Below are 25,177 nucleotides of genomic sequence, written 5' to 3'. Positions count from 1 at the left end.
TGCATGAAGGGGATTTTAAGGATATTGAAACTGCAAGAGAAAGGAATAAAGAAGAATTGAAGGATGACACAGCTGCGAACAAAGGGGTGGAGGAGCTATTGTTAATAATATATAAAACATGATCATAAGTTACAGCCATCGGGGGAAGAAGATAAGGAACTGATGAAATACATTAAGAAAATGTGAGTTCAGATTTCGAGTGTTTGAACGAATTGAGAGATTCAGAGAAAAGGGACCATAGAAGTAGAAATGGTCATGCTTAGAGAGAAGGGTCTAGAAGGATATTCAGAGGACCATGTGATCTGTTTGAGACAATATTGTGAGGGGAAATATATGGAGTAATTCGATCTCAAGTCAGGAGGAAAACATTCAGAATGGACTGATTGAGGGTGAAAATATAGAATTTGGAAAGAGCCAGAGATATGGAGTCAGCCAGCTGATGGGCTGAAACGAACTTTAAAAATAGACAGCGAAGTGGCTGGTGGAAAGACGTAAACCAGAGATGATTTTTGGACTGGGCAAAGAAAATATCCCAAGAAGATAAGAAATGGTCGCATAGGGAAAATATTGAGATAAGAGAGAGTCCCTGGCGTCAGTGGACATATGTGTAGTTTAAGAGACTAAAGAAGTAAGAAGAATAGGAAAATAAAGACAATGAAAAGAAAAGAGACCAGCAAAGGTTGCATTCAGAATGGAGTGCTGTAGCCAGAGGGTACTAAAACAGGCAAAGGCTCTGGCCCGCTTTGAAGAATTCACTGTGTTTCCCAGCAGGAGGGAGAGTTGAAAGGAAGAGCGAGGGAAAAGAAAATATTCAGGAGGAAAAATGCGGGGGACATCAGAGGAGACTGGAGAGGCTAGCCTCCTCCACACACACACACACACACACACACACACACACACACACACACACACACACACCACTAGCACAGGGAGGCAGGTTCTTCAAAGTGCTGGTGGAGTAGGGCTGAAATAACGTATATACAAGTACTGTTGGGTTAGCGATGATAGAAAAGAGCAGAAGTTTCAGAGATTCCCTCTGGGAACCACAACAGATGGTGTTGATGTGACGATACGTAAGGAAGAGAAGTCCACTCAGACCTTCCCTGAGGTAGCCTGAGGGACACACGTGATAGTAAGGAGGGAAAGATAAGTTCAAGGAGGAGGAGAGTTAGGGTGTGTAGTAAGGGACAATTGAGAATCCAAGGAGACCGTGGTGGATGGTCCGTCGACGCCAGTGTTTCTCAAAAGGTGGGTTGCGACTCCCAAGGGGGAAGGGGCGGGGGCGGAAAGGGGTTGGTGGGGGATGTGGGTGTACGCAAGGTATTTGCGTTGCGCTAACAGAATATTTTTGTTCTATTGCAAGAGTAGATCCCCGAATGATCATGTCCAGATTTGATTTCCTTGCCCCTGCAGTAGTAACTTGCGAGCAAAGATGACCCCCTCCTCCCTGCTTCTATCTGTTAATCACACTTGGTGGGGAATGATGACAGGGACTCTGGGCGAACAAGGCCTCAGACGTGGGTGTGGCTGGGAGAAACCCGGCTAAGGAATAGAGGTCTAAATAATCTGTGATGGGGTAAGTAACGGTAGGAGATCTTACGTTACAGTATTTATTATTCACAATCTTCCAGTGAATCGTAACGAACCGTAACAGTTACATAGCGATGGTATAATTACAATGATAGAGGAGAAAGCAAGACAAGGCCTTCTCAGGAATGAGGAAGTTGTACTAAAGAAGGAGTTTGATGACAAAGAAATTGATTCGAGAAACTTAGATTCGTGTAGGACAGAATCTTGAGAGTTTAAAGTCCAATAGAATGGTTGTAGGAAATTGTCTGTATGAACATACCACTGAAAATACTTTAGCATTGTGGGACGACATGCTATCATTGCTAAAGTTTATCTTTACTCAAAGACGAGATACGTCTATGATATCTGTCTCGAGCTGAACCACATCCGGGGGGAACATAAAGTAAGAGATAGAACTTCTCAACGAGAATATAGGATAAAAGAGGAATAATACATGGGTGTCAGTGGAAGAGAGCAGAGAAAGGTCAAAAGAGAGAGAGAGATGCTATATAAAGAGTTTCAGCATACAAGCTGCTCAATAACCAGCCATAATTTGAAAGGTTAAAGAGTTAGAAGTTAGTAAAGATGAGGACCAAATATACCTTGAAGGGGCAGGTGAAAACTCGACACTGTTCTATTGATTTATCAGGAATAGATTGATACTTTAAAGATGTTTTTTTTTATTATTATTCAGATACAGAGACTGAGAGAGATGGATTGTTGATGTCGTGGACACTAATGTGATGGGATGTAGAAGTGGCCTAGGAAAGGATTGAAATAGGAAAAGCTTAAATAAGCTGTAGAAGGATCATGATCCATTTATGATACATGGACCTGATGAAGTCTCTTCATATGTTCTCTGGGAGGGTGTAGAAACACTTCACAGGTCGCTTGAAATGTTTTTAAAAAAATTGTTGGGAAAGGGTTTAGCGCCAAGGGAGTGGAAGATGGCAAATGTCGTGTCTATATTTAGAGACTGGGAAATAGCACTAAAATAAACCAGTATCCCTGATGGATATAGCCTGTATAACGCTGGAAAAGGTAATCAAAAAGCAAGTGGATAGTCTAATTGCAAAGTAGAAATTAAGTGAGGCAACACGAGGGCAGGGAAAGGAGGTCGTGAAAAATAAATCTTTGTCCCTTTGAAAGTGTGACGTTTGTTTTAGACTAAAGAAGTGGATCAACGTCGACACTTGACACCGTTTCACACGAGAGGTTGATGAAGCGAGATCTCATGCAAGGAAAATATGAATAGACTTTCCTGAGTGGGTTGAGTTAGTCAGTGGGATGCAGCAACCCTCAGTGTTAGCACCTCTGTGTTTCAGGCTATGATGATTGAGTTTCAGTCCTGTTTGCCGACGATGCTATAGACGCGAGAGAAGTTTAGAGTGACCAGAATTGCACCAGTTTTCAAAAGAAATTAGACGAGATCCATAGTTGGTCAGATACATGTTGACGAAGCTTAACCCAAGTAGATACAAAGTAATGAAGATGAGACACAATGAAAGAAGTCGTCGATATGACTTTAACCTAATAAGAAACAAGTTAGAAAGCGACTCAGTGATCGAGAGAGTACTCAATATGTCGCCAGAACACCATGCTTGGATGATTTTTTTAGCTGTGACTTGTCTTCTGGTTGCTATCAAAATTCCATTAAAGCTTTAAAGAATTCCATTTTAGCTTCTGGATAACGAAATGTTCATTAATCCATTTATAGCTTATGTTGGATCAAATTTAGAAAGTGCTATAATATGGTCACCACGCTTTTAAGAATCATCAAGATGTAATAATGTTCAGGGGATGGCAGGAAAGACGGTACAAGAAATACGAGAGCTGAGTTACAGCGAGAGGTGAAAAGGCCATGAAGTTGCCCACCATGGAAGAGAGAAGACACGGGAGACGATTACAATCATTTAGATTTCTTAATCACGCTGACAGCTTCGACAAAGAGCTGATCTTTAAAGTATGTAAATAAAGAGGAAGAACAAGCCACTGCAACAAATTAAGCAAGAGACGTTAAAAAAATGTATGTAAATAAGCGTTTTTACAGTATTAAAGTTGTGGGTTAAAGAAATACAGTGAGGCATGAAGCTGTAAATACAGGCTTTATACAAAAGCTAAAAAAAAGTTATACGACAGTAAAGAAAGTTCAGGAGCTAGAGCCCCAGTTCAATATTATAGTTAATCATAAACACGTTTATAATTCTTTGGAGTCAGAGTCCAGAACAAGCAGGCATAGTTAGGAGTGAGGCAGGTAAAGGTGGCCAGGGAGACGTGAGGAAGCATATCTCCGGCGACGAAGTTATAAAGGAACAAGGTAAATGAAGCGGAAATGCGAATAGCATGGGGGAATTCAAAAAGCCCATCGGAAAGCAATGCAAGGATACGAAACACAAGCATACAAAACAGGACCTAAGTAGAGTAAAGCTCCTTTCCCATGTATACAGGTAGGTAATAACACACACACACACACACACACACACACACACACCACCACCACCACTACCACTGCCAGAATATCCCACCAATATCGTTCCTACCATTGCAATACCAAGCCTCCCTAACTGTAAACACATGCTCAGTCGCAAGAACAAACACATTACGTTTCTCATCTGGTCGGGGCGAGCCATCGTGTTGGCTGATGTGTGAGGCAGACACACACACACACACTCCCTCCCAGTGGCAGTGTCCAGTCTATTCATGTTATGTGTCCTGGATATTCATTTATTGTGTCCTTGGTATTCATATTTGTCTTTCAACCTCTTTGGTGAAACTGCTCATCTCTGCTCAGAAAATTCACGTGGATCTTTTCTTTATATTAAAGGTGTTTAGAATTACAGTTGTGAATATATATATATATATATATATATATATATATATATATATATATATATATATATATATATATATATATATATATATATATGTATATATATATATATAGGGGGGGGGGTAGGACATCCTCCCCTACTGTGTTACTTTTCCAAAAGAAGGAACAGGGACGCGCGCCAATTGAGGATTTTTCCCTCTGAGGCTCAGCCATCTTTTCTTGACGCTACCTTACTCACTCGGGAAATGGCGAATATATATATATATATATATATATATATATATATATATATATATATATATATATATATATATATATATATATACACACGATTATAGTGCAGTGAGCGCGCACTTTCATAGAGCACATACTGGAGGCAAATGTTGGGATAGTGTGTGTACACAGTAATGAAATGCGGGTATGATGGCGTGACCTTTGATCCAACCCTTGAGAGGCAGATCAAAGGCCAGCCATCATATCCAAGACTCTAACGTCGCTCTCAAAGGCCGAAACGTCGTGCTTAGGGACTGACTTCCATACAGGAAGGCGACTCCAGATGGCTGAGGTATAGAATACTCTCTCTTGCTTGTTAACGGGAGTGACTGGCGGTGCGGGAGGTGAAGACTTTGGCAGAAGGTCTGTTGGAAGGTTCTTGAGAAGTGCTGTAATCGAGACAAAGTTACGGAAAGAGAAGGAAATAGAAGTATTGCAGATTCTCGGGCTCCACCAAGTCAGTTGTCAAGTACTCAGCAGCAGTACAGACTTGAAGCTGTTTGCTGTCGTGATACGCCAGGTGCACCTACGCTTGGCTCGGGCTGTTACCTCTAGCTTGGCTGGTTGGCTATTTGAGCTTTAAGCCTATCAACGACCAGGCTCGGTACTTTTATGCCGCTATCGCCAAGTTATAACCACCAACCGAAAAATCTTTTAACACCTTATTCAGTTGTTCAGTGTAATTTTAAGAACATATAAGATCCCAATATATATATATATATATATATACATATATATATATATATATATATATATATATATATATATATATATATATATATATATATATATATATCATATTATATTATATTATATTGCCTGTGGTGCTGGTGTTCAACATGTGGCCCGCAGGCCAAATGTGGCCCGGCTCACTCCAGGGTGCTCTGTCACTCTTCACTTTTGTACGAATGAAGTTGATTAAACCACTTTTTGGACTGCTTTTGCATTACAGCTAAAAGATGAAAAATAACAAATATTTGTGAATAGCTGTTAGTATATACGACTTCACCATTCTTATCAATTAAAGATTCATGCTGCCCGCACACACATGGATCTTTGATCAAGTGTCCTACTGTTGAAAAAACTTGGACGCCCCTGGTCTGTGGTAGGAGGTAGATAAGCACATGGGATATACACAGTGGCTTGTGGACGTGGAAGTAAAGTGGTGTGTGTGTGTGTGTATGTGTCGTCTGCCGCGTAATGTTTGGCCTTCGCGAAGACGAGAACAGAATCAACAGACTGGTTCAGAGTTGCCAAAGTCCAGCGCACTGGTGGTCGTCCGTGACACAACCTTGAAGACGACTTTACGACCCATGATGACGACACTACGACTCTTGCTTAGCCCTTTGACCTGATCTATAGCTAAGGGCCAAGTCAAAGGTCACACCGCACCACTATCAAGGATCGTACCGTTGTGCTCAAAGAGTCATATCATAATGTTTTAGGGTCGTATCATTGTGTTCAACAGTCGGTCAGTCGTATTGTAGGGTCGTATCATTATCTTCCACAGTTGTACTGTCGTATTTTAGGATCGTTCCGTTGTGCTCAAAAATCGTTCCGTCGTTTCCAAGATTTTTTTTATCATAAAAGAAAAAAGGTTCTCAACAGAGAATCAGTCTTCATTTCCATGTTGTTTCGTCTATTGTCAAGACGTTCAGCTGATTCTGTACCTTACAGTTTTCTCTGTCTTCACATCACTGAAAAATCAATGATTATTTTTCGTTATGATTTTTTTTGTTTTATCAACAATGTCTTTATTAATTAGAATTAACTTCGCCGAATGTAAAGATATTTAGCTGATGCCGTCACGGACACTTAGCTTGATTTGTCCGATAATATGACGAATACTTGATTTGTCCGATATTATGACGCATACTTGATTTGTCCGATATTATGACGAATACTTGATTCGTCCGATATTATGGCGAATACTTGATTTGTCCGATAATATGACGAATACTTGATTCGTCCGATATTATGACGAATACTTGATTTGTCCGATATTATGACGAATACTTGATTCGTCCGATATTTTGACGAATACTTGATTCGTCCGATATTATGACGAATACTTGATTCGTCCGATATTATGACGAATACTTGATTCGTCCGATATTTTGACGAATACTTGATTTCTCTAATGCTGTCATCATTGGTTACCTTGATTTCCCTAATGCTGCCTCAGACAATAAGTTTGAATTTCTGTACTTCCATGAACAGGAAGCTTGATTAGTCTCTGCTTCCACGAACAGTAAGGGTGATTAATCTATACTTCCACCAACAGTAAGGATGATCAGGCTTTACTTCCACCAACAGTAAGGATGATCAGGCTTTACTTCCACCAACAGTAAGGATGATCAGGCTTTACTTCCACCAACAGTAAGGATGATCAGGCTTTACTTCCACCAACAGTAAGGATGATCAGGCTTTACTTCCACCAACAGTAAGGATGATCAGGCTTTACTTCCACGAACAGTAAGGGTGATTAATCTATACTTCCACCAACAGTAAGGATGATCAGGCTTTACTTCCACCAACAGTAAGGATGATCAGGCTATACTTCCACGAACAGTAAGGGTGATTAATCTATACTTCCACCAACAGTAAGGATGATCAGGCTTTACTTCCACCAACAGTAAGGATGATCAGGCTTTACTTCCACGAACAGTAAGGGTGATTAATCTATACTTCCACCAACAGTAAGGGTGATTAATCTATACTTCCACCAACAGTAAGGATGATCAGGCTTTACTTCCACGAACAGTAAGGGTGATTAATCTATACTTCCACCAACAGTAAGGATGATCAGGCTTTACTTCCACCAACAGTAAGGATGATCAGGCTTTACTTCCACCAACAGTAAGGATGATCAGGCTTTACTTCCACCAACAGTAAGGATGATCAGGCTTTACTTCCACCAACAGTAAGGATGATCAGGCTTTACTTCCACCAACAGTAAGGATGATCAGGCTTTACTTCCACCAACAGTAAGGATGATCAGGCTTTACTTCCACCAACAGTAAGGATGATCAGGCTTTACTTCCACCAACAGTAAGGATGATCAGGCTTTACTTCCACCAACAGTAAGGATGATCAGGCTTCACTTCCACCAACAGTAAGCTTGATTTGTCTGTACCTCCACGAACATAAGCTTGATTTGTCTAATATCATGACGAACATTAAGCTGGCACTGTAGAGGTCTGTCACGAAAATTTTAGCTTAACTCGTCTGATACCGTCACGAATATGTGGCTCGTCCCGTCACGAATATATGGCTGACCCCGTCACGAATATGTGGCTCGTCCCGTCACGAATATGTGGCTCGTCCCGTCACGAATATATGGCTGACCCCGTCACGAATATGTGGCTGACCCCGTCACGAATATGTGGCTCGTCCCGTCACGAATATGTGGCTCGTCCCGTCACGAATATATGGCTGACCCCGTCAGGCACAATTCGCTTGATTTCCTGGATACAGTCACGAACATTTTATAGCTCCTGTTTACCACAGTCTGTTTGCAGACATTTGCCGTTCGAAACCAGATATTCATTATTATTATTATTATTATTATTATTATTATTATTATTATTATTATCATTATTATTATTTTTATTTTTATTACTATTAAACGCAGTAAGTCAACGAATCCCGAAGGAAAATGGACAGAAATTATATTACAAAAATAAAAGAGAATCACATTATATGTGTGTGTGTGTGTGTGTGTGTGTGTGTGTGTGTGTGTGTCCAGGCAGATGGCACACTTGACCAGGTCCTGACCTCTCCGTGCTAATCACCCTGTGTGGTCAGCACGGTCATCTTACGTACACAACCGGAGGGTCCTGAGTTCGATTCCCGGGCAGGGCGAGGCGGACGGGATGCGTCTCGTAACTCCTGCAGTCCCTGTTCCCTAATCAGCCATTAGGTACCTGAGTGTGATTGCCTCCTCACTCCACCTGGATGTGATTGCCTATCCGCTCCAGATTGGTGAAGACACTCAGATGCACGTCGGATACGCAAGTGTGAGGTATGCTTTAATCTCTACTCATATTTCCACACATTTGGATGTTGTGTTTTTTCTTCTCGCTTAAGATCTGTGAGGGGATTCGTCCCTCATTAATGCGAGGTTGAACTTGTCTGGTATTGTCACTATCTCTTAGCTGTGTACAGCACATAGCGGGAGTGGTTTGATATGCTCTTTAGCTGGACCTGTTAGGTATCGTCATGAACATTTAGCTGGACTTGTTGGATACCGTCATGAATATTTAGCTGGACTTGTTGGATACCGTCATGAATATTTAGCTGGACCTGTTAAGTACCGTCATGAATATTTAGCTGGACCTGTTGGATACCGTCATGAATATTTAGCTGGACCTGTTAGGTACCGTCATGAATATTTAGCTGGACCTGTTAAGTACCGTCATGAATATTTAGCTGGACTTGTTGGATACCGTCATGAATATTTAGCTGGACCTGTTAGGTACCGTCATGAATATTTAGCTGGACCTGTTGGATACCGTCATGAACATTTAACTGGACTTGTGTGACGAAACACTAAGCCTGAGTTGTAAGATGAAGCAGTAAACTGGACAGCTATGATGGATCACTAAGCTGGACCTGTGTAATGTGAAACTAAGCTGAACGTAGAGCGAGACACTAAGCTTTACCTCAGTGATGCAGCACTGAATTGCATCTGCTTGATGGAGCACTAAGTTGGAGTTATATGGTTCAGCACTAAGCTGAACGTACATGATGCAGGACTAAAATGGACGTATATGATGCAGCACTAAGCTGGAACTGTGTGATGCAGCTTTAATCTGGACCTGTGTGATGCTGCACTTTGTGATGGAACTCACCGTAAAGCTGTACACTGAAGCACAGGTCTAAACCTATGTGATAAAACATTAAGCTGAAGCTGAATGATGTAGGGCTAAGCTGTGAAAGAACGATTAAGCTGGAACTGTATGCTACAGCATCAAGCTTATGCGCCGTAAGTAGGCTCTGCTGACCCGTGGGTCTGTAGTGTGGAGGTCATAGTGATGGGCTTTCACCACCTCCCTTGTTGGGAAGAACGAGGGGACGGTACCTCCATCCCAGCAGCTGCACAGGTGGAGGAGAACGGTACAATAGCCTAATCCCAGGTGTGTGGGGTCACCCTCAGCAGCTGCACGTGTAGGGAAGAACGATACAGTACCTAATTTTAGTGGAATGAAGTCGCTCACCCTCAGCAGCTGCACGTGTAGGGAAGAACGGTACGGTACCTCACTCCAGCTGTGTGTGGGGTGACCCTCACCAGCATCAGCACGTGGGGAGGAAGGTAACGGGACCTTATCCCATCTGTGTGGGGTCATTCCCACCCCAGCAGCTTGTGCACATTCGAGTAGGAATGGTATTGTGCCTCAGCCTACCTGTAGGGACGCTATTCTCCCAGAGAGCCAGTGTTTGTCTGTCGTCCATATAGGACCTTTGACACTTTTGTTTAGGTCCAAATTATAATGAAAATATTAATATTAACTACAGTTGAGGGGTTGGGATAATCAGTGAGATCTCTGGACACTGGATGCCACTCGTGTGGTACTGTATCTCATTATCTAGATGGAATGAATAACTAATGAACATCATTGTTTAATATTCTGTGTGGACCGGTGGTGGTAAAGTGTGTTTAGGGTCGCAAAACACTCTCCAACAGTTTAAACTTTCTGCTGTTTGATGGCCTGAAGATAAGGAAGGGTCTAATACACCATTGGATTGTAGATGTGTTTGTTATCGTAAATGAAAAATAGTTGTAAAGTGAAAATATACTCGAGACTCGCTTATTACCTTTTGTTGGGCGTTATGGGATCCAATACGTTGTTATTAGTTAAAAACAAAAGACAAGTGAAATATTTTAGCCAAGAAGTGAAGTTAGTTTTGGGTATCATTATTCGAATTCAGCTGAAGTTCTCAGTGAATGAAATTTTTATTATATATTCCGGAAATACATGTGCCTTCTTTGGGGGGCTGTGTCTGTCAGTCGGGTGTAGAGTGCACGGGGCCATGCCCAGACCATCTGTTGATAATGCTATGGAAAATAGATAACGTTTATCATTCAGCCACGATTACTTTCGGTACACTGACGACTTTCATAAACCTAACCTACTGATGGAACCCTGCTAACCTACTGAGTATGATAACGGCGAAGCGTTAGGACAGCATATGTAATGTTGTTATCCTATGGTAATGGAATCCTGGTTGATGGTGTTTTGCGGTATGATCATTACAGTTATTATTCCATTACATACAGGGTATGAGGGAAGCCCTGTAATCTAGGTAGGTTTCTGGTAGCCCGTTAAATCCTCCTTAAAATGTCTAATTTTGGTAACTCATAGAAAGAGAAATAAAGGAGGCCTCCGAAATCGCTGTCGTAAACTTCCAGGAACGCTTTGCCTTCGTCTTAACCCAATTATTGGACTCCATTTTCCGCTGATTATCGTCTTTCACTGCCATGCTCGACCTCGGCTGTCGGTAAAGCAATCAGGACCTCAGTGATTGTGGTTATGTACGGGTGGGGAAGCCATCTATCACTACAACCCAGCGACAGACATCACAAGACATCATCTTATACGTTGAGCATCAGCTGTGTAGACTTTAGTGTTGCATAATGAGTTTAGATTTGAATCATACCATCGTGTCCTTTGTTCTTTACGATTGCGTGAAAATGGCATAATTCTGATTTTCGGAAGCTATAAAATGGTTGCATTTTCTATACACGGGATGTTGAACACTTACCGTAACTTAGCTTCAGTGTTTGGAGTGTGATAGTTATGATTAATTGGATGTCAAGGTGACGGCAATCCACTTGGTGACATAGTTTGCTTAATTGCCTTCGTGTCAACGTAGCCTATCATAACTTCATGGGGATCCGTGTTCTAATTACCAGCATGGCGTCATTATAATTACATCCCTAGAATTATCATAGTTACCTGAATATTATAATTATGTAATAACTTAAATTCTAACGAGTGAAAACTCACTTTCGGCGTGGTTATATCATCGTCATTGGACGTAAACGGGTACAATTTCTTCGAAATCCTCACTTCAGAGGAGTCCATCTTCCTGCGCTTGATTGGAGCACAGCCTTCAAGTTGTAGGAGCCCCATGAAAGGTGTCCTTGGACTATTTGAGTGAAATTGTAAAGAATCTTAGTTGCCACAGTACTCGAGATGCAGAGCGATTATAGAGTTTAGAGAAATAGCAAGATGATCACAGTAATCTGGCGTGTTGAAGTTAGATATTACAGAGGAAGTTCGTAATATGAAAGCTATAAAGGGTCATCAGTGTGTGTGTGTGTGTGTGTGTGTGTGTGTGTGTGTGTGTGTGTGTGTGTGTGTGCAGGGTCTGAGCACATTAACACATTGTCAGGATTAGTCTAGTTGTGGATCATTAGGCCATGACTCGATGATATTTCAACCGCGGGTGATCTGAGTTAACACATCAAATGAGTTTTATTATAACGTTGTCTTAACTATTTAACCTTCTTTTGCAAGAAATTTTATGTATTCATAATTTTGGTGCGTCTTTGAACTCAAAACTTTTTTTATGATCCTCTTACAATATGTTGACCATGACTTTTTTGTATATTCCATTATTGTTCTCATTTTCTCTAAACAGTACCCCTTGCTATCTTGGAAAGTGGACCATCGTTTTAAAGTTCGGTGTTACAATCACACCAAAGGAGTTTTAGTGCTACTTTATGCAACTTATGTGTATCATCCTTTATTTATCCTTTGAACATGAATAATTTTGCACTTTTCTTCATTAAGCTGTAATATACACTTGTCCTTACATTACTGGAATTTTATGTAGGGATCATTGAAGCAAATGTCCCCAGTGGTTTCAGAACAGTTACTGTATACTTAAAGGACTTTAAGAGATCAGTCAAACATCCAAACTCTTATCAGTGGGACACATCATCAATATCGTTCAGACATTTGTCACGAAGCCCAAACGTAGCAAGAGAATGCTATCTCAAAGAGTTATTTCTATCCATATGAAGGAAAACATTGCTTTTGTTGTTTCCTGCTTCATTTCTATCTTCAAAAATCAATGACACCGCTACTCCTTCATTTTTGGAGCTGATTGACCTGAAACTTATTAAGCATAAACGTAGGTTCCGTAGGGCCAGGCCTCTCTCATTATTTTTATCCATCTTTTAAGTTCAAAGGTTCCCCGAAATTAGAATTTTGAGTCCCACTGATTCATATTATTTCAAGCAATGTCGATGATTTTATCAGTGGCTGGAACATTCTCAAAATGATCTAGATGAGTCTTTAACTCAAAACTTAAGAAATGTATTGAGGGATTTATGCTGCATTCCCTCGTGAATGTTAAGCTTTAGCTTTTCGTCTTGCCTGTTTTGTGCTGTATGGTGTTGAGCCCAACGGTTTACCCTTTTATCGTTCTGCTTACTTATTATAGAAATTAAACTTATTTCAGCGGAAACTTAAAGAGTGATCTACCAAGGGCAGCAAATCTGTTTTGTTTTGATTGTCGTTAATATGCGTAATTTGATAATTTACCAATATTGGGCTGCTAATTGGGGGAGTCGCTCTTGCGGAAATCACCGTTCTTAGCACCCAGGCTTCGAGATTGGTAGCTTTGCCGTGAATTGTTAGCCTCTCAGTCATTTGAAACCTGAACCTGCAAATTAGTGCCTAACCTGAAATTTAAACCTGCCAATGAGTGCTTAACCTGAAATTTAATTCTCTTGGGAGATTTTAACAATGCGCTCTACACTGCTACAAACACGTCAAATAGACCAAAACAGTACGATGCCGTTTGAACATTGTAGAGTTGAGAACGATACTTTCTTTTTCTTTTAATGTTAATTCTGCAGTATATACAGTAGAAGAAAACTTGTTACCGAGAAAGAATCCGCATTTGATAGAGTTTATAGGGAAGAAGTGAATTTTCACAAGAGCTTCACTGACTTTTCATGGAGGATATACCTAACTCAGAGCATGTGCTTCTAAATTCAAAGATTGTGATGTTGAGTGGATTTATTTCCTGCTTAACCGATCACTATTATTTGTTACCCAGGATTACTATGTTCATCCAATAAATGCATGGAATAATGTTGTTAAAGGAGCAAGAGATTTTTTTTTTATTAGATGTAGTGGTTCAATTCTGTGTTCTTTATTCCGAAAATGGCGACGTTGTTTCTATGTATCACCAACAATTACATCTGCAGATTGCTGCTGGGAATTCAAGGATGGGTTGGGTAGGTTCAGGTTGTGGAGGCAGTTAGATTCGATCCTGCATTTTTCCTATACTTGAAACTTAAAGCCCTACTTACCTTTGTTAAGCTTGCTGGACACGGAGTAGATACAAGTGAGCCTCATGTTCCTTTATCAGAACCCTTATTTCTAACGTAAAGTCGGTTTGTATTATTTTTCCCCGAAGAAAGAAATGATTTGACGCGATTCCCGTAGCCTTTAAAGTATGACAAGCAAGAATGTTGTAGTGAAGCAGTTCTCTTTGAAGCCAGCTCGGAAAAGCTGGATAGACCGATTGAAGTTGTAAAAGTGGACGAAAGCAAGTTGGAGAAGCGGAAATCCAACTGTGGGCAAATGCCAACTTGCAAGGACACCTCGCTGAAGCTAACGCAGCAGAAGTGGGTTACTTCTAACAGAAAACACATCTCTGACTGCTTTAAGGCACGTGGAAAAGTAAAGAACTTAGGTGGAAACCTCAAGAATTCGTTATATATATATCGGAAGATATATTTAAATGATAGAAGAAAGTTGTGCCGGATATCAAAGAGCAAGTTTCTAAGTACAGAAGACGTTCTTAACACTGCCTTGGGTACTTTGTAAGCTCGCTACGTGAAAAGCAGTACACAGACGCCTGGCGTCGAATCAACGAGTTTCTCTACACCAGTCTTATGTATCATCCAAAGTAAGACAACTCGTATTTATGATTTTTTTCCCCATAAGCCACACATCATTGTTGGTGTAATCGACATACTTCTGCTGTTGACACAATAAACGTTGTCGTTATGCTTCAAACATTTGTTGGGTTCTGTATTCAGAAATTTCTTGACGGTATACTTGCAATAAAGAATGCATTCTAAATATCACCACGTATATTATTGACGGTTGTTATGCATCAGAATAAACCCCTATTCACCGTACATTTTTTGCATGTAAAAAAAAATGCTTTGAAAACCATAAACTGAAAAATTAATCGAATTAGTTAATTTTTATAATTATGGCATTACTCGAGTACGTTTATTTTCACTTCAGAACTAAGACTACGTAAGCAACGTGGATTTCGTAACATTTCTCTTCATTATTACGATAGAGTCATACGTTCTCGGAACCTTAGAATCTCAGTATTGTGGAATGGTGCTCCAATCACTTCTCTCGTGGCCACAGAAACACATTTGTAGAATCGCCCGTAGCTTACCACCTGTATAAACATGTACAGAATGATGCCTGTGGCAGATGTGGAGACGCAATGTGTGACAGCATAGTTGCGCTATCATATAACGAGTATTTAAACGAGCTAGACAACCATTGAACCGTCCGGGTTTGTTTACTTTTGGTGTCGGCTGGCTGGGGGCCGGCCCGCACTCACACATCTCAGTATGACTGGAACACATTAGCTTATGGAAAGGTTAAAGGTACAGTTACTGGCTAAACAACGGAGAGGACTTAAAGATGCATAACGATCAACTTGAGCTGTTTTCAAGGAGGCGAAGTTCAATTTTCCAGAGGAGGTCAACAAGGAGACGATAAAATTCTTGGAGTTGATATCGCATCATTCTAAAGAAGAGCACTTTTCTATACATTATAGCAATATATGGGTCAACCATTTATATCTACACAACCAGGAGATGGAAGATATTTTAGTGAATAGACTCTTTGCCATAGGGAACGAGTGGAAACAAATAGGAAGGAAGAATTACCCCAATAAAACAAACTCGTGACGATGAAAAGTACTAAAACGAATCTGCTTGGAAAGACATGTTACAGGTGTCAGCCTGTAACAAATCAGGTGTCCGACAGGTGTCATCAGCCCGTGAGTGCTAGATGCTACTGGGAGAGGTAGTTTGTTTGCTCTAACCAACACCCGACGGAATATTGCATAGGAGAACAATGGGGTGGTGATGCAAGCTGTATGTCGCAGCTGGTCAGGGGATCATAATGCTTACAATCGAAACTGTCCACTGAAGCCACGAACGAAGCTTTAGAGAGAAGGGTTTTCAGGACAGAACAGGTTATTCCTACCTTACAGTCTTGAATCTTGGCTAGGAACTGCACCGTCTGCTTCATTTGAGTTCTCTAAGTACGCGTGACTCCACAGCTCCTCCTAACGAACTGCAGATCCACAAACCGATTCCATAACTTATCTACGTAGACTCGCTGATAAAAGATCTGGAAAAAGTTATTGTATTAAGAGGGAGGGGGAGCGGGAGGGCTAAGCCCCTGAGCCCAGTATATTAGGAGAGCCCGGAAAATGAGAAAATGAATTTTTCTTCCACTATTCCAGACCTTTGAAAAATGAGAGTATCCAACTTTCCCTCCATTATCTTAGTCTCTTCCCCCTCCCTCCATTATCTCAGTCCCTTCCCCCACTTAGAAAGGGGAGCCAAGAATGATTTGCCTTAGGTCAACAGAATCCTTCATTTGTCAGTGGATATCGGAAAGTCTATCGAGGAACATACATTAAATGTAGAGATCGTCAGACAGAGTGTGGAAGGACCTGCAACGAATACGCCAGAAACCTCCTTTCGCATTGAAAGCGTATATATCCGGTCTCTAAACAATGTTTTAAAATACGGCAAGAGGAAAACGCAAATCCTTGGAAACGGGAAAGAGAAAATGACTTCCTAAAGAAGCACGGTACATATGACTAGAAACCTTTTCAAAAGATTTGAGCAAGCAACAAACAACACCAGAGTCAAGAACAAAACAGTCCACAATAATTTTATCTAAACAGAAGCTCAAGTTCACATAACGGCTGGTACAAAGTATCCCGTAGCCTTGTGTAGGATTAAAAGCAAACCAGCATTCTTCATTCCCACACATTAAAAACTCCGCGGCAACCTTGACCATTCCTCAAAATCGTCCTGCGGAGAAGTGCATCATGACGGGAGCGAACAAGTTGGCGAAGGTTACATAGTTACAGGATTACGCCGATTACCTAATAAGCCTCTCTACAAGGTCATGATAGTTGGAGGGTAAACCGAAGACTTGAGATAATCGGTTCTAGGAATATTACTGAGTTTAGCTAAAGGATCCAACTCCAACCTGAACCACTTTTCAAGGTCGTTTACTATGATCGATGTAGCGATATGTTTTTTGTATATAGTAACTAGTTTCCACCAAATTATTATTCTTTTTCCTCTTCACTTAATTCCTTGCTTTGATTCTGTGGTATGTTATCCTGCTATCAAAAAATGATTTAACTGTAATCTAGGATTCGTTATCATGTCCTTGTATTTTTTCCAGTTTCTGTTATCTTGACCTTGTAAATTTTATTTTGACAGTAAGTGTATTATCTTTATCGTGTTCCTGTAGATTTCTTTAGATTGTATTTCTTTTGATGTAATGATCACGTAAAGCTCTTGTTTTACTCTAACCGTAATGCTGTTATACTTGACTTTTCCAGTTCCTTGAAAATTTATTAGATTGGCATTTCTCCTGTATATTTGTTTTGATTGTAGTCATAAGTCACCTTACTTGTCCTTGGAAATCTCTTAAGTGTATGGTGTAACCTTGTTCCAGATGATTTTTTTGTGTCAGTTGTAATTGTTTCGTCCCAGTAAAGCATTAGTTATGCTTGGAATTAGACGATTATTTTGTTGTAAATTTTTGTTGTGCTAATGGCTATAATCTCTATCTGCTATTCCTGTAAATTTCTGTTGGCAGTAAGTGTAAGATAAGGTATCTTGTTCCTGCCAATTTCTTGAGTTTATTTGTTCGTGTATCAATTTTCGTTTTATCTTGATGTTATCTCCATGATATACTTTTATTTATATGTTGTATTATACTTGATTGTTGTTTCTCGCATTAGCAAGGTAGCACCAGGAACTTGTACACATTTATACACATATACGGACATATATATATATATATATATATATATATATATATATATATATATATATATATATATATATATACACACACACATTTACATATACTTGTTCGCCTTTATACATTCCTGGCGCTACCCCGCCCCACAAGAAACAGCATCGCCACCCTCTGCGAAAGCCAGGTAGCGCCAGAAACATACGAAAAAAGGCCACATCCGCCCTCGTCCATTCTCTAGCTTTCGTGTGTATTGCACCGAAACCATAGCTCATTATTCACGTCAAGGCTCCACCGACCTTTCCATGGTTTACCCCAGACGTTTCATATACCCTGGTTCAGTCCATTGACGCCACGTCGACCCCAATATACCACATCGTTCCAATTCACTCTATTCCGTGCACTCCTTTCACCCTCCTGCGTGTTCAGGCCCCGATTGTTCAAAATCTTTTTCACTCCATCCTTCCACCACCAATTTGGTCTTCACCTTCTTGTTCCTTCCGCTTCCAACATGTATATCCTTTGTCAACCTTTCCTCACTAATTCTTTCCATATGTCCAAACCATTTAAACACACCTTTTTCTTGTCTCAACGACGCTCTTTTTATTTCCACACATCTCTCTTACCTTTTCATTACTTACTGAATTAAACTACCTTATACCACATACTATCCTAAAACATTTCATTTCCAACACATCCACCCTCCTCCGCTCAGCCCTGTCTATAGCCTAAGCCTCGCCACCATAAGTCTTGTTGGAACCACTATTCTTTCAAACACACCCATTTTTGTTCTCCAAGATAACGTTCCCTCTTTCCACACATTCTTCATCGCTCCCAGAACTTTCACCCCCTCTCCCACGCTATGACTCACTTCCGCTTCTATAGTTCTATCCGCTGCTAAATCCACTCCCAGATATCTAAAACACTTCACTTCCTCCGATTTTTCTCGCTCCAAACTTACATTCTATCTAACTTTCCCTCAACCCTGCTGAACCTCATAACCATGCTTTTCTTCACATTTACTACCAACTTTCTCCTTTCACACAATTTTTCAAACTCAGTCACCAACTTCTGCAGTTTCTCACACGAATCAGCCACCAGTGCTGTATCATCGGCGGAAAACAACAAACTCACTTCCCAGGCCCTTTTATCCCCAACAGACTGCTTACTTGCCCCTCTTCCCCAGAACTCTTGCAGTTACCTCCCTCACCACCCCATCTATAAACCTATTAAACAACCATGGTGACATTGCACACCTTTGCCGCAAACCGACCTTCATTGGGAACCAATCGCACTTCTATCTTCCTATTCATACACCTGCCTTACACCCTTCTCACAGCTTCTAGCAACTTACCTCCCACACCATATACTCTTAAAACCTTCCACAAAGAATCTCTATCAACCCTATCATATCCCTTCTCCAAATTCATAAATGCTACATGCAAATCCATCTATTTTTCTAGCTGTTTCTCGCGCATATTCTTAAGAGCAAGCGCTTGATTCACACATCATCTACCACTTCTGAAACCGCACTGCTCTTCCCCAGTCTGATGCTCTGTGCTTTCCCTCACCATCTCAATCAATACCCTCCTATATAATTTTCCAGATATACTCAACAAACCTATTCCTTTGTAGTTTGAACACTCATCTTTCTCCCCTTTGCCTTTTTTATGATGGCACTATACGTGCATTCCTTCAATCCTCAAGCGCTTCACCATGATCCATATATACATTGAATATGCTTACCAACCAATCAACAATACAGTCACCCCCTTTCGTAATAAGTTCAACTGCAAACCATCCAGTCCCGCAGCCTTGCAAGATTTCATCTTCCATAAGGCTTTCACCACCACTTCTCTTTTCAACAAACCACTCGCCCTAAATATTTCACTTCGCATACCAACCCGGCCTAAACACCCTACATCTGCCACTCTGTCATCAAACACACTTAACAATCCCACAAAAAATTACCTTCATCTCACTCCATCATTACTTGTTATCGCTTCCCCATTTTGTCCCTTCGCAGATGTTTCCATTCGTTCTCTTGTCTTTCAGACATTACTTAGCTCCTTCTAAAACATCTTTTTATTCTCCCTGCAGTTTGATGATACCTTCTCATCCCAACTCTCTTTTGCCTTCTTTTTCAACTCCTGCACCCTCCTCTTGACCTCCTGTTGCTTTCTCTGATACATCTCCCAATCATTTGCACTACCTCCTTGTAAGTACCACCCAAACGCATCTCTTTTTCATTAGCGACTTTACTTCTTCATCCCACCACTCGCTACACCTTTTTTGTCGGCCCACCTCTCATCTGTCGCATACCGCATGCATCTCTTACACATGCTATCACTGGTTTCCTATATACCTCCCGTTCCTCACCCACTCCCCTCAATTCATGTGCTCTCATCTTTTGCCATTCTGCGCTCGGTCTCTCCTGGCATTTCTTCACACAAGTCTCCTTTCCAAACTCTCTCAGCAGTCTCTTCTTCCATGCGTTCTCTCCTCTTTTTTGAAAACTTCAAATCATGACCCTCGCCTCCACAAGATAGTTATCAGACATCCCTCCAGCTACCCCTCTCAGCACATTTACACCCAAAAGTCTCTCTTTTACACGCCTATCAATTTATAAATAATTTGATAATGCTCACTGACCACCTCTCCTACTCACATGTGTGTACTTACGTATATCTCTCATTTTGTACCAGGTATTCCCAATCGCCAATCTTTTTTGAGCAGACAACTCCACAAACTTTTCACTATTTCCATTCATAACACTAAATACCCCATGCGCACCATTCATGCCCTCAACTGCCACTTTACTTACCTTCGCATTTAAATCACCCATCACTAATACCCAGTCACGTACACCAAAACTGCTGACACACTCAGCTGCTCCCAAAACACTTGCCTCTTATGATCTTTCTTCTCAAGGACAAGTGTATAAGCACCAATAGAGCGCTGAATAGCTTTAAAAGCTCTAGTTCTTGGCTTATAAGCCTAAATTTTATAATCCAGTCCAGTCCAATCCATGAGCATCAGTGATCACACATCTCTCGCCATCCACTTTCAGTTTACCTACATGAATCTAGAATTTACTTCCTTACACTCTATTGCACACTCCCACAACTGCTTCAGGAGTTGTGCTCCTCTTTCCTTAGCTCTTGTTCTCTCACAAACCCTAGACCACTCGTTTCACTTAGCCATAATATCCAGGTGTTTTTCCTCAAACACTACCTATCTCTCTCTTCATTTTGGTTACATCCACACACATTTAGACATCCAAATCTGAGCCTTCAAGGAGGATGAGCACTCTCCGCTTGAATCCTTGTTTCTTCTTTTAGAAATTGGAATACAAGATGGAGGGTTTCCAGCCCCCGCTCCTGACCCCTTTCATCGCCGTCTACAACTGTTCCTGTCGATTTCATGATTACAGTTGTTTGATCTGTTTCGTTCCTGCATCATTTCATGTTTTACTGATTTTATGAAGGTATCTTTTTTTCCTGTAGGCTTTGTTTTTGTAAATATATATTTTTTATCCTGAATCTGTTCTTGCGCTGTTTATTAATGCCTCTGTATATGTATTAATGTGGAGAAAATAATAAGAAAGTCTCCCCCTACCTTCGTTAGTAGTTCGCCAGTTGTACAACTTGATGGATCAGCATTAATTATTTGATAGTTCCTATTAAAGCCCATCAGCCATACGCAATCCTTCAACCTAAGTAATACTGTATTTCTAACAGCGAGAACTTCCGGTAAGTGTATAGATATTTACCTACATGATTATTTGTCTTTTATATTAAGCGTTGCCAAAATATCATATTGATGTTAATGGCAGATATCAGTTCTTACGTCACTTTTATAACCTTCAATATTTTTTTCCAGAACGAATTGTAATGACGCCGAAGGGAAAGACGGCAACGTCAACCACGATCATGGTGGAACGAAGGAAAGTGGTGTCACAGGAGGGCAATGTCCATGTTGGTGGCGGCCAACATTCAGGCATCATCATAAATAAGGAAGTCAGGAATGGTGAGTGGGACTAACGTATCTATTGTCCATCTTGTGTTTGCTGGATGGCACATACAGTTTCTAAATGACATTAAACTAATGACAGCTAATGAATCCAACTGTACAGTTTCCCCAAGTAGTGATGTCACAAAATCCAGTGACTTTCGCTCAGTGGCTACATTTGGCATCTTGCCCGACTAGACGGCTTTCTCTTTGTACTCTATCAAGTAAAGGACAATTAATTGAAATGATACTAAATAAATGTTAGTTATTATTTGAGTGAAGAATAAAGCTTTAATCACCAAGCAAAATAGTGGGTATTTTAAGGACTGAAATGTTGGGAAACGAAGCATCATGACACGAAATTATCGTTCAAAGAGAAGTTATGAATAACATATGTCCTGGAAATAGGATTCTGGGGTTGTGTAAAACAAGGATAACTTATTACGGCACGCTTTTGACATGTGGGGAAACTTAAGGGAGGCAAATATATGGGAAAACCTTGTAGCATCGTATGCCAGACCGACTCTGAAAAGTCATAGATATTAGAAAAGGCTACTCTAAATATTAGTTGTGTGCTTTTTTTTATTAGTAGTAGTAGTGCTTGGCGTGAGTGTAATGATGATGATGATGATAATAATAATAGTAATAATAATAATAATAATAATATTAATATTATTATTATTATTATTATTATTATTATTAATATTGATAATTATGATGATAATTCGATGAATTAATTTCCAGAGAGGAGGAAAGCCTGAGGGTGGGCGACACACGCTCAAAGCAGGTAGGCCATATGGTATAAATAGGGTTGCATTTTGAAGACTATGATATCACTTCTTGGGGAACTGTGCATACTTTGATGGAAGCTGAGAAGGGAATGATGATGCATGGGGTATGTTCAATAAGAATTCCATCTAAACTGCGAAGATGGTTAAAGGTAATGGTAGCTCGGGTATTGATAATAGGAAAAGATGTGATCGAGTATACCAAAAATACTGAAACAGCAAAATATGTCTTCAATATACTTATTGCTTATTACCAAGCAGGAAGTAAGCTTGAAGATCCTTTGTGTGAGAGACTTGGAAGTAGACATTGTTCCTAACATGTTGCGAGTCCCATATTAGGAGAGTACTTATGAAGACAAACTGTCTGATGGTCTTATCAGGATAGCTTTGAGTTATATGAGAAAGAAATATTGAGCAAGCTATCTATATCTTACATAAGGCCAAAACTACAATATGCTTATCAGGTTTGGTCACCATACCTAAAAGGACACAAAGAACTCATAGAGAAGGTGTACCGGAGGGCGATAAAGATCGGACCGGAATTTAAGAGAGTTAAGCTACGGAAAAAAAGCTGGAGGCATTAAATTCATCAACCTTGGAAGAGAGAAGAGTCAGGGGTGACCCTATTACAACCTTCAAGTTTTTAAAAGAGATCAACAAAGTGGACAGTACTTTGTGAGATGTAGGGATAAAGGAACCAGAAGACTTAAGGCAAAGTTATTTAAGAAACTTGTAAATAAGGATGTAGAAAAATATTATTTTAGTATGAGTGGTGCATGATTGAAGCAGATTGACTGAGGACATGGTTAATGAAGACAACTCAAATAAATCCGTAGATTGTCTGATAGTAGAGAGTGTTCAAGAGATGGGGCCCCATGAGTGCAAATCTCCCTCCCATATTGTACAAATAGGTTATTACCAAATAGATGATTACAGTCATTTGTACCTGGAAAATCCTAGAGAGTATGGTTCCCAAATTACGTTAGATATGATATCCTACTTGCAAAACATGTGTGGAAGACTATGCTAATGCTGTCTCTGAAATCTGAAGATGTGTTATGCACAAAAAGACAGAGTACCGTAAATCATCCAGGAAGAACAACTCCTCAACACCATGCCCTTTGTCATCAGAAACGCCATGAGATGCACAATAGAGTTTATGAGCGTCCTGTACAACTACCTACAGCAGGCTGTGACGTGTATGTGGGCCTGCAGGCAACAGCTTCTAACTACCTAGTTGGCCGATGACCCAACCTAAAAGTCAGGGCCTAGCCCAAGCTGTGGGTATAGAAAACCCCTGGAAAACCTCACTAGGTAGTCATCATGATGTAGGAATGGAAGGAGAGGGATGAGTGGGAAAGGGATAATCATGGCATCACTGAGGGAAGTGTTCTGGAATGAGTGCGATAGGAATGAGGTAATAAATGATAAGAAAGTTGGCAGTAGATTAGATAGAGTTATGTCAAAAAGAGAGAATATGGCTGAAAGAAATATTCTGGACAAGGGTTTGATTCATATAGTGGAACTGTTTGCATTTGATCTATGTGTTGTGTTTAGCCTCCCAAAAAACCTTATGGTTTACCAGCTTACCATTACTTATGTTAGTGATTCTAGCAGTTTTTCCAATGTAGATTATTCATGTATTTAACCATCATGATACCGTTTGAATTTCTTGCACACTGCAGTGTAATGGCAATAATTTGTTTTCTACAATTGTATCCCCCAATTTTGTATTATTTTTCAGGGGGCTACTGAAAAATATGATGTATGCATGTGCAGAATCATGTCTTTTTTGAGACTTTTTTTTTTGTATCCAAAAGATTACCTAATGTCACAATTCCATTTAATATTTACATAATAAGAGTTTGAAATAAGTCTTCCTCTCTCTCCATTGTGAGAAAAAACATGTTTTCCAAACCACATTTTTATCTAATATTGCTTAATTTCTTGTACAGAAATATATCTTTGAAAATCAAATAAACTTTTAGTAAAGCATGTTCCAAAGGGTATCCTTCTTTATCTAAAAAGATGGATATTGAAAATATATAATGATGCTTACCTGCATGCTATGACGTCAGTAGAATCTATGGTCAGCTTTTATTAATGCATTTCTAGAGCATATCTATCACTGAACTGAAAATTGCCTTTCATTTGCAAAGACTTGTGGAACATTATTAGAGGCCCTGCTTTCACATCTCTTGGTCAATGATATTTCATTGACCTCTGAAGATGGCTGTTATGTTTTCCTAGTAGCCATTCATGGCTCTAGTTCTCTCAGGTAATAGATGGGATTTCAACAATTTAGAGAAATGAAAAGCAATGGCATAGAACCTGCATGGCTCAAGTTGGGGGCCACTGCAGCCTTTCAAACTGTGGGATTGATTAAGACTCACATGAGATGATCTTGTCTTGTGGGTTTTAGCTGTGATGTATGATAAAGCAGGGGCTGGAAATCCCTCCCTCCCATTTTTAATTTTTCCAAAAGAAGAAACAGAGAAGGGGGCCAAGTGAGGATATTTCCTCTAAGGCTCAGTCCTCTGTCCTTAATGCTACCTCGCTAATGCGGGAAATGGGAAATATGTATGAAAAAATGTGATAAAGCAACTTCTATTATTGGAATCTTTTACTGTTGA

At 40.2% G+C, this 25,177-nt stretch overlaps 1 protein-coding gene across 1 annotated transcript in view; it reads left to right on the top strand.

Moving 5' to 3' along the window:
• Nucleotides 1-25,177, top strand: part of LOC139749440 (uncharacterized) — a 360,449-nt gene that overhangs the window by 245,472 nt on the left and 89,800 nt on the right. Inside the window, exon 4 of the mRNA XM_071663349.1 lies at nucleotides 21,628-21,774. Within this exon, the coding sequence (XP_071519450.1) occupies nucleotides 21,628-21,774 (147 nt within the window). The remainder of the gene's footprint in view (nucleotides 1-21,627; nucleotides 21,775-25,177) is intronic.

This window comes from Panulirus ornatus, chromosome 1 (assembly GCF_036320965.1).
Source record: "Panulirus ornatus isolate Po-2019 chromosome 1, ASM3632096v1, whole genome shotgun sequence".
Taxonomy (NCBI): Eukaryota; Metazoa; Arthropoda; class Malacostraca; order Decapoda; family Palinuridae; genus Panulirus; species Panulirus ornatus.
Note: the sequence above shows the minus strand (reverse complement) of the source record. Positions and strands in the feature narration are given on the sequence as shown.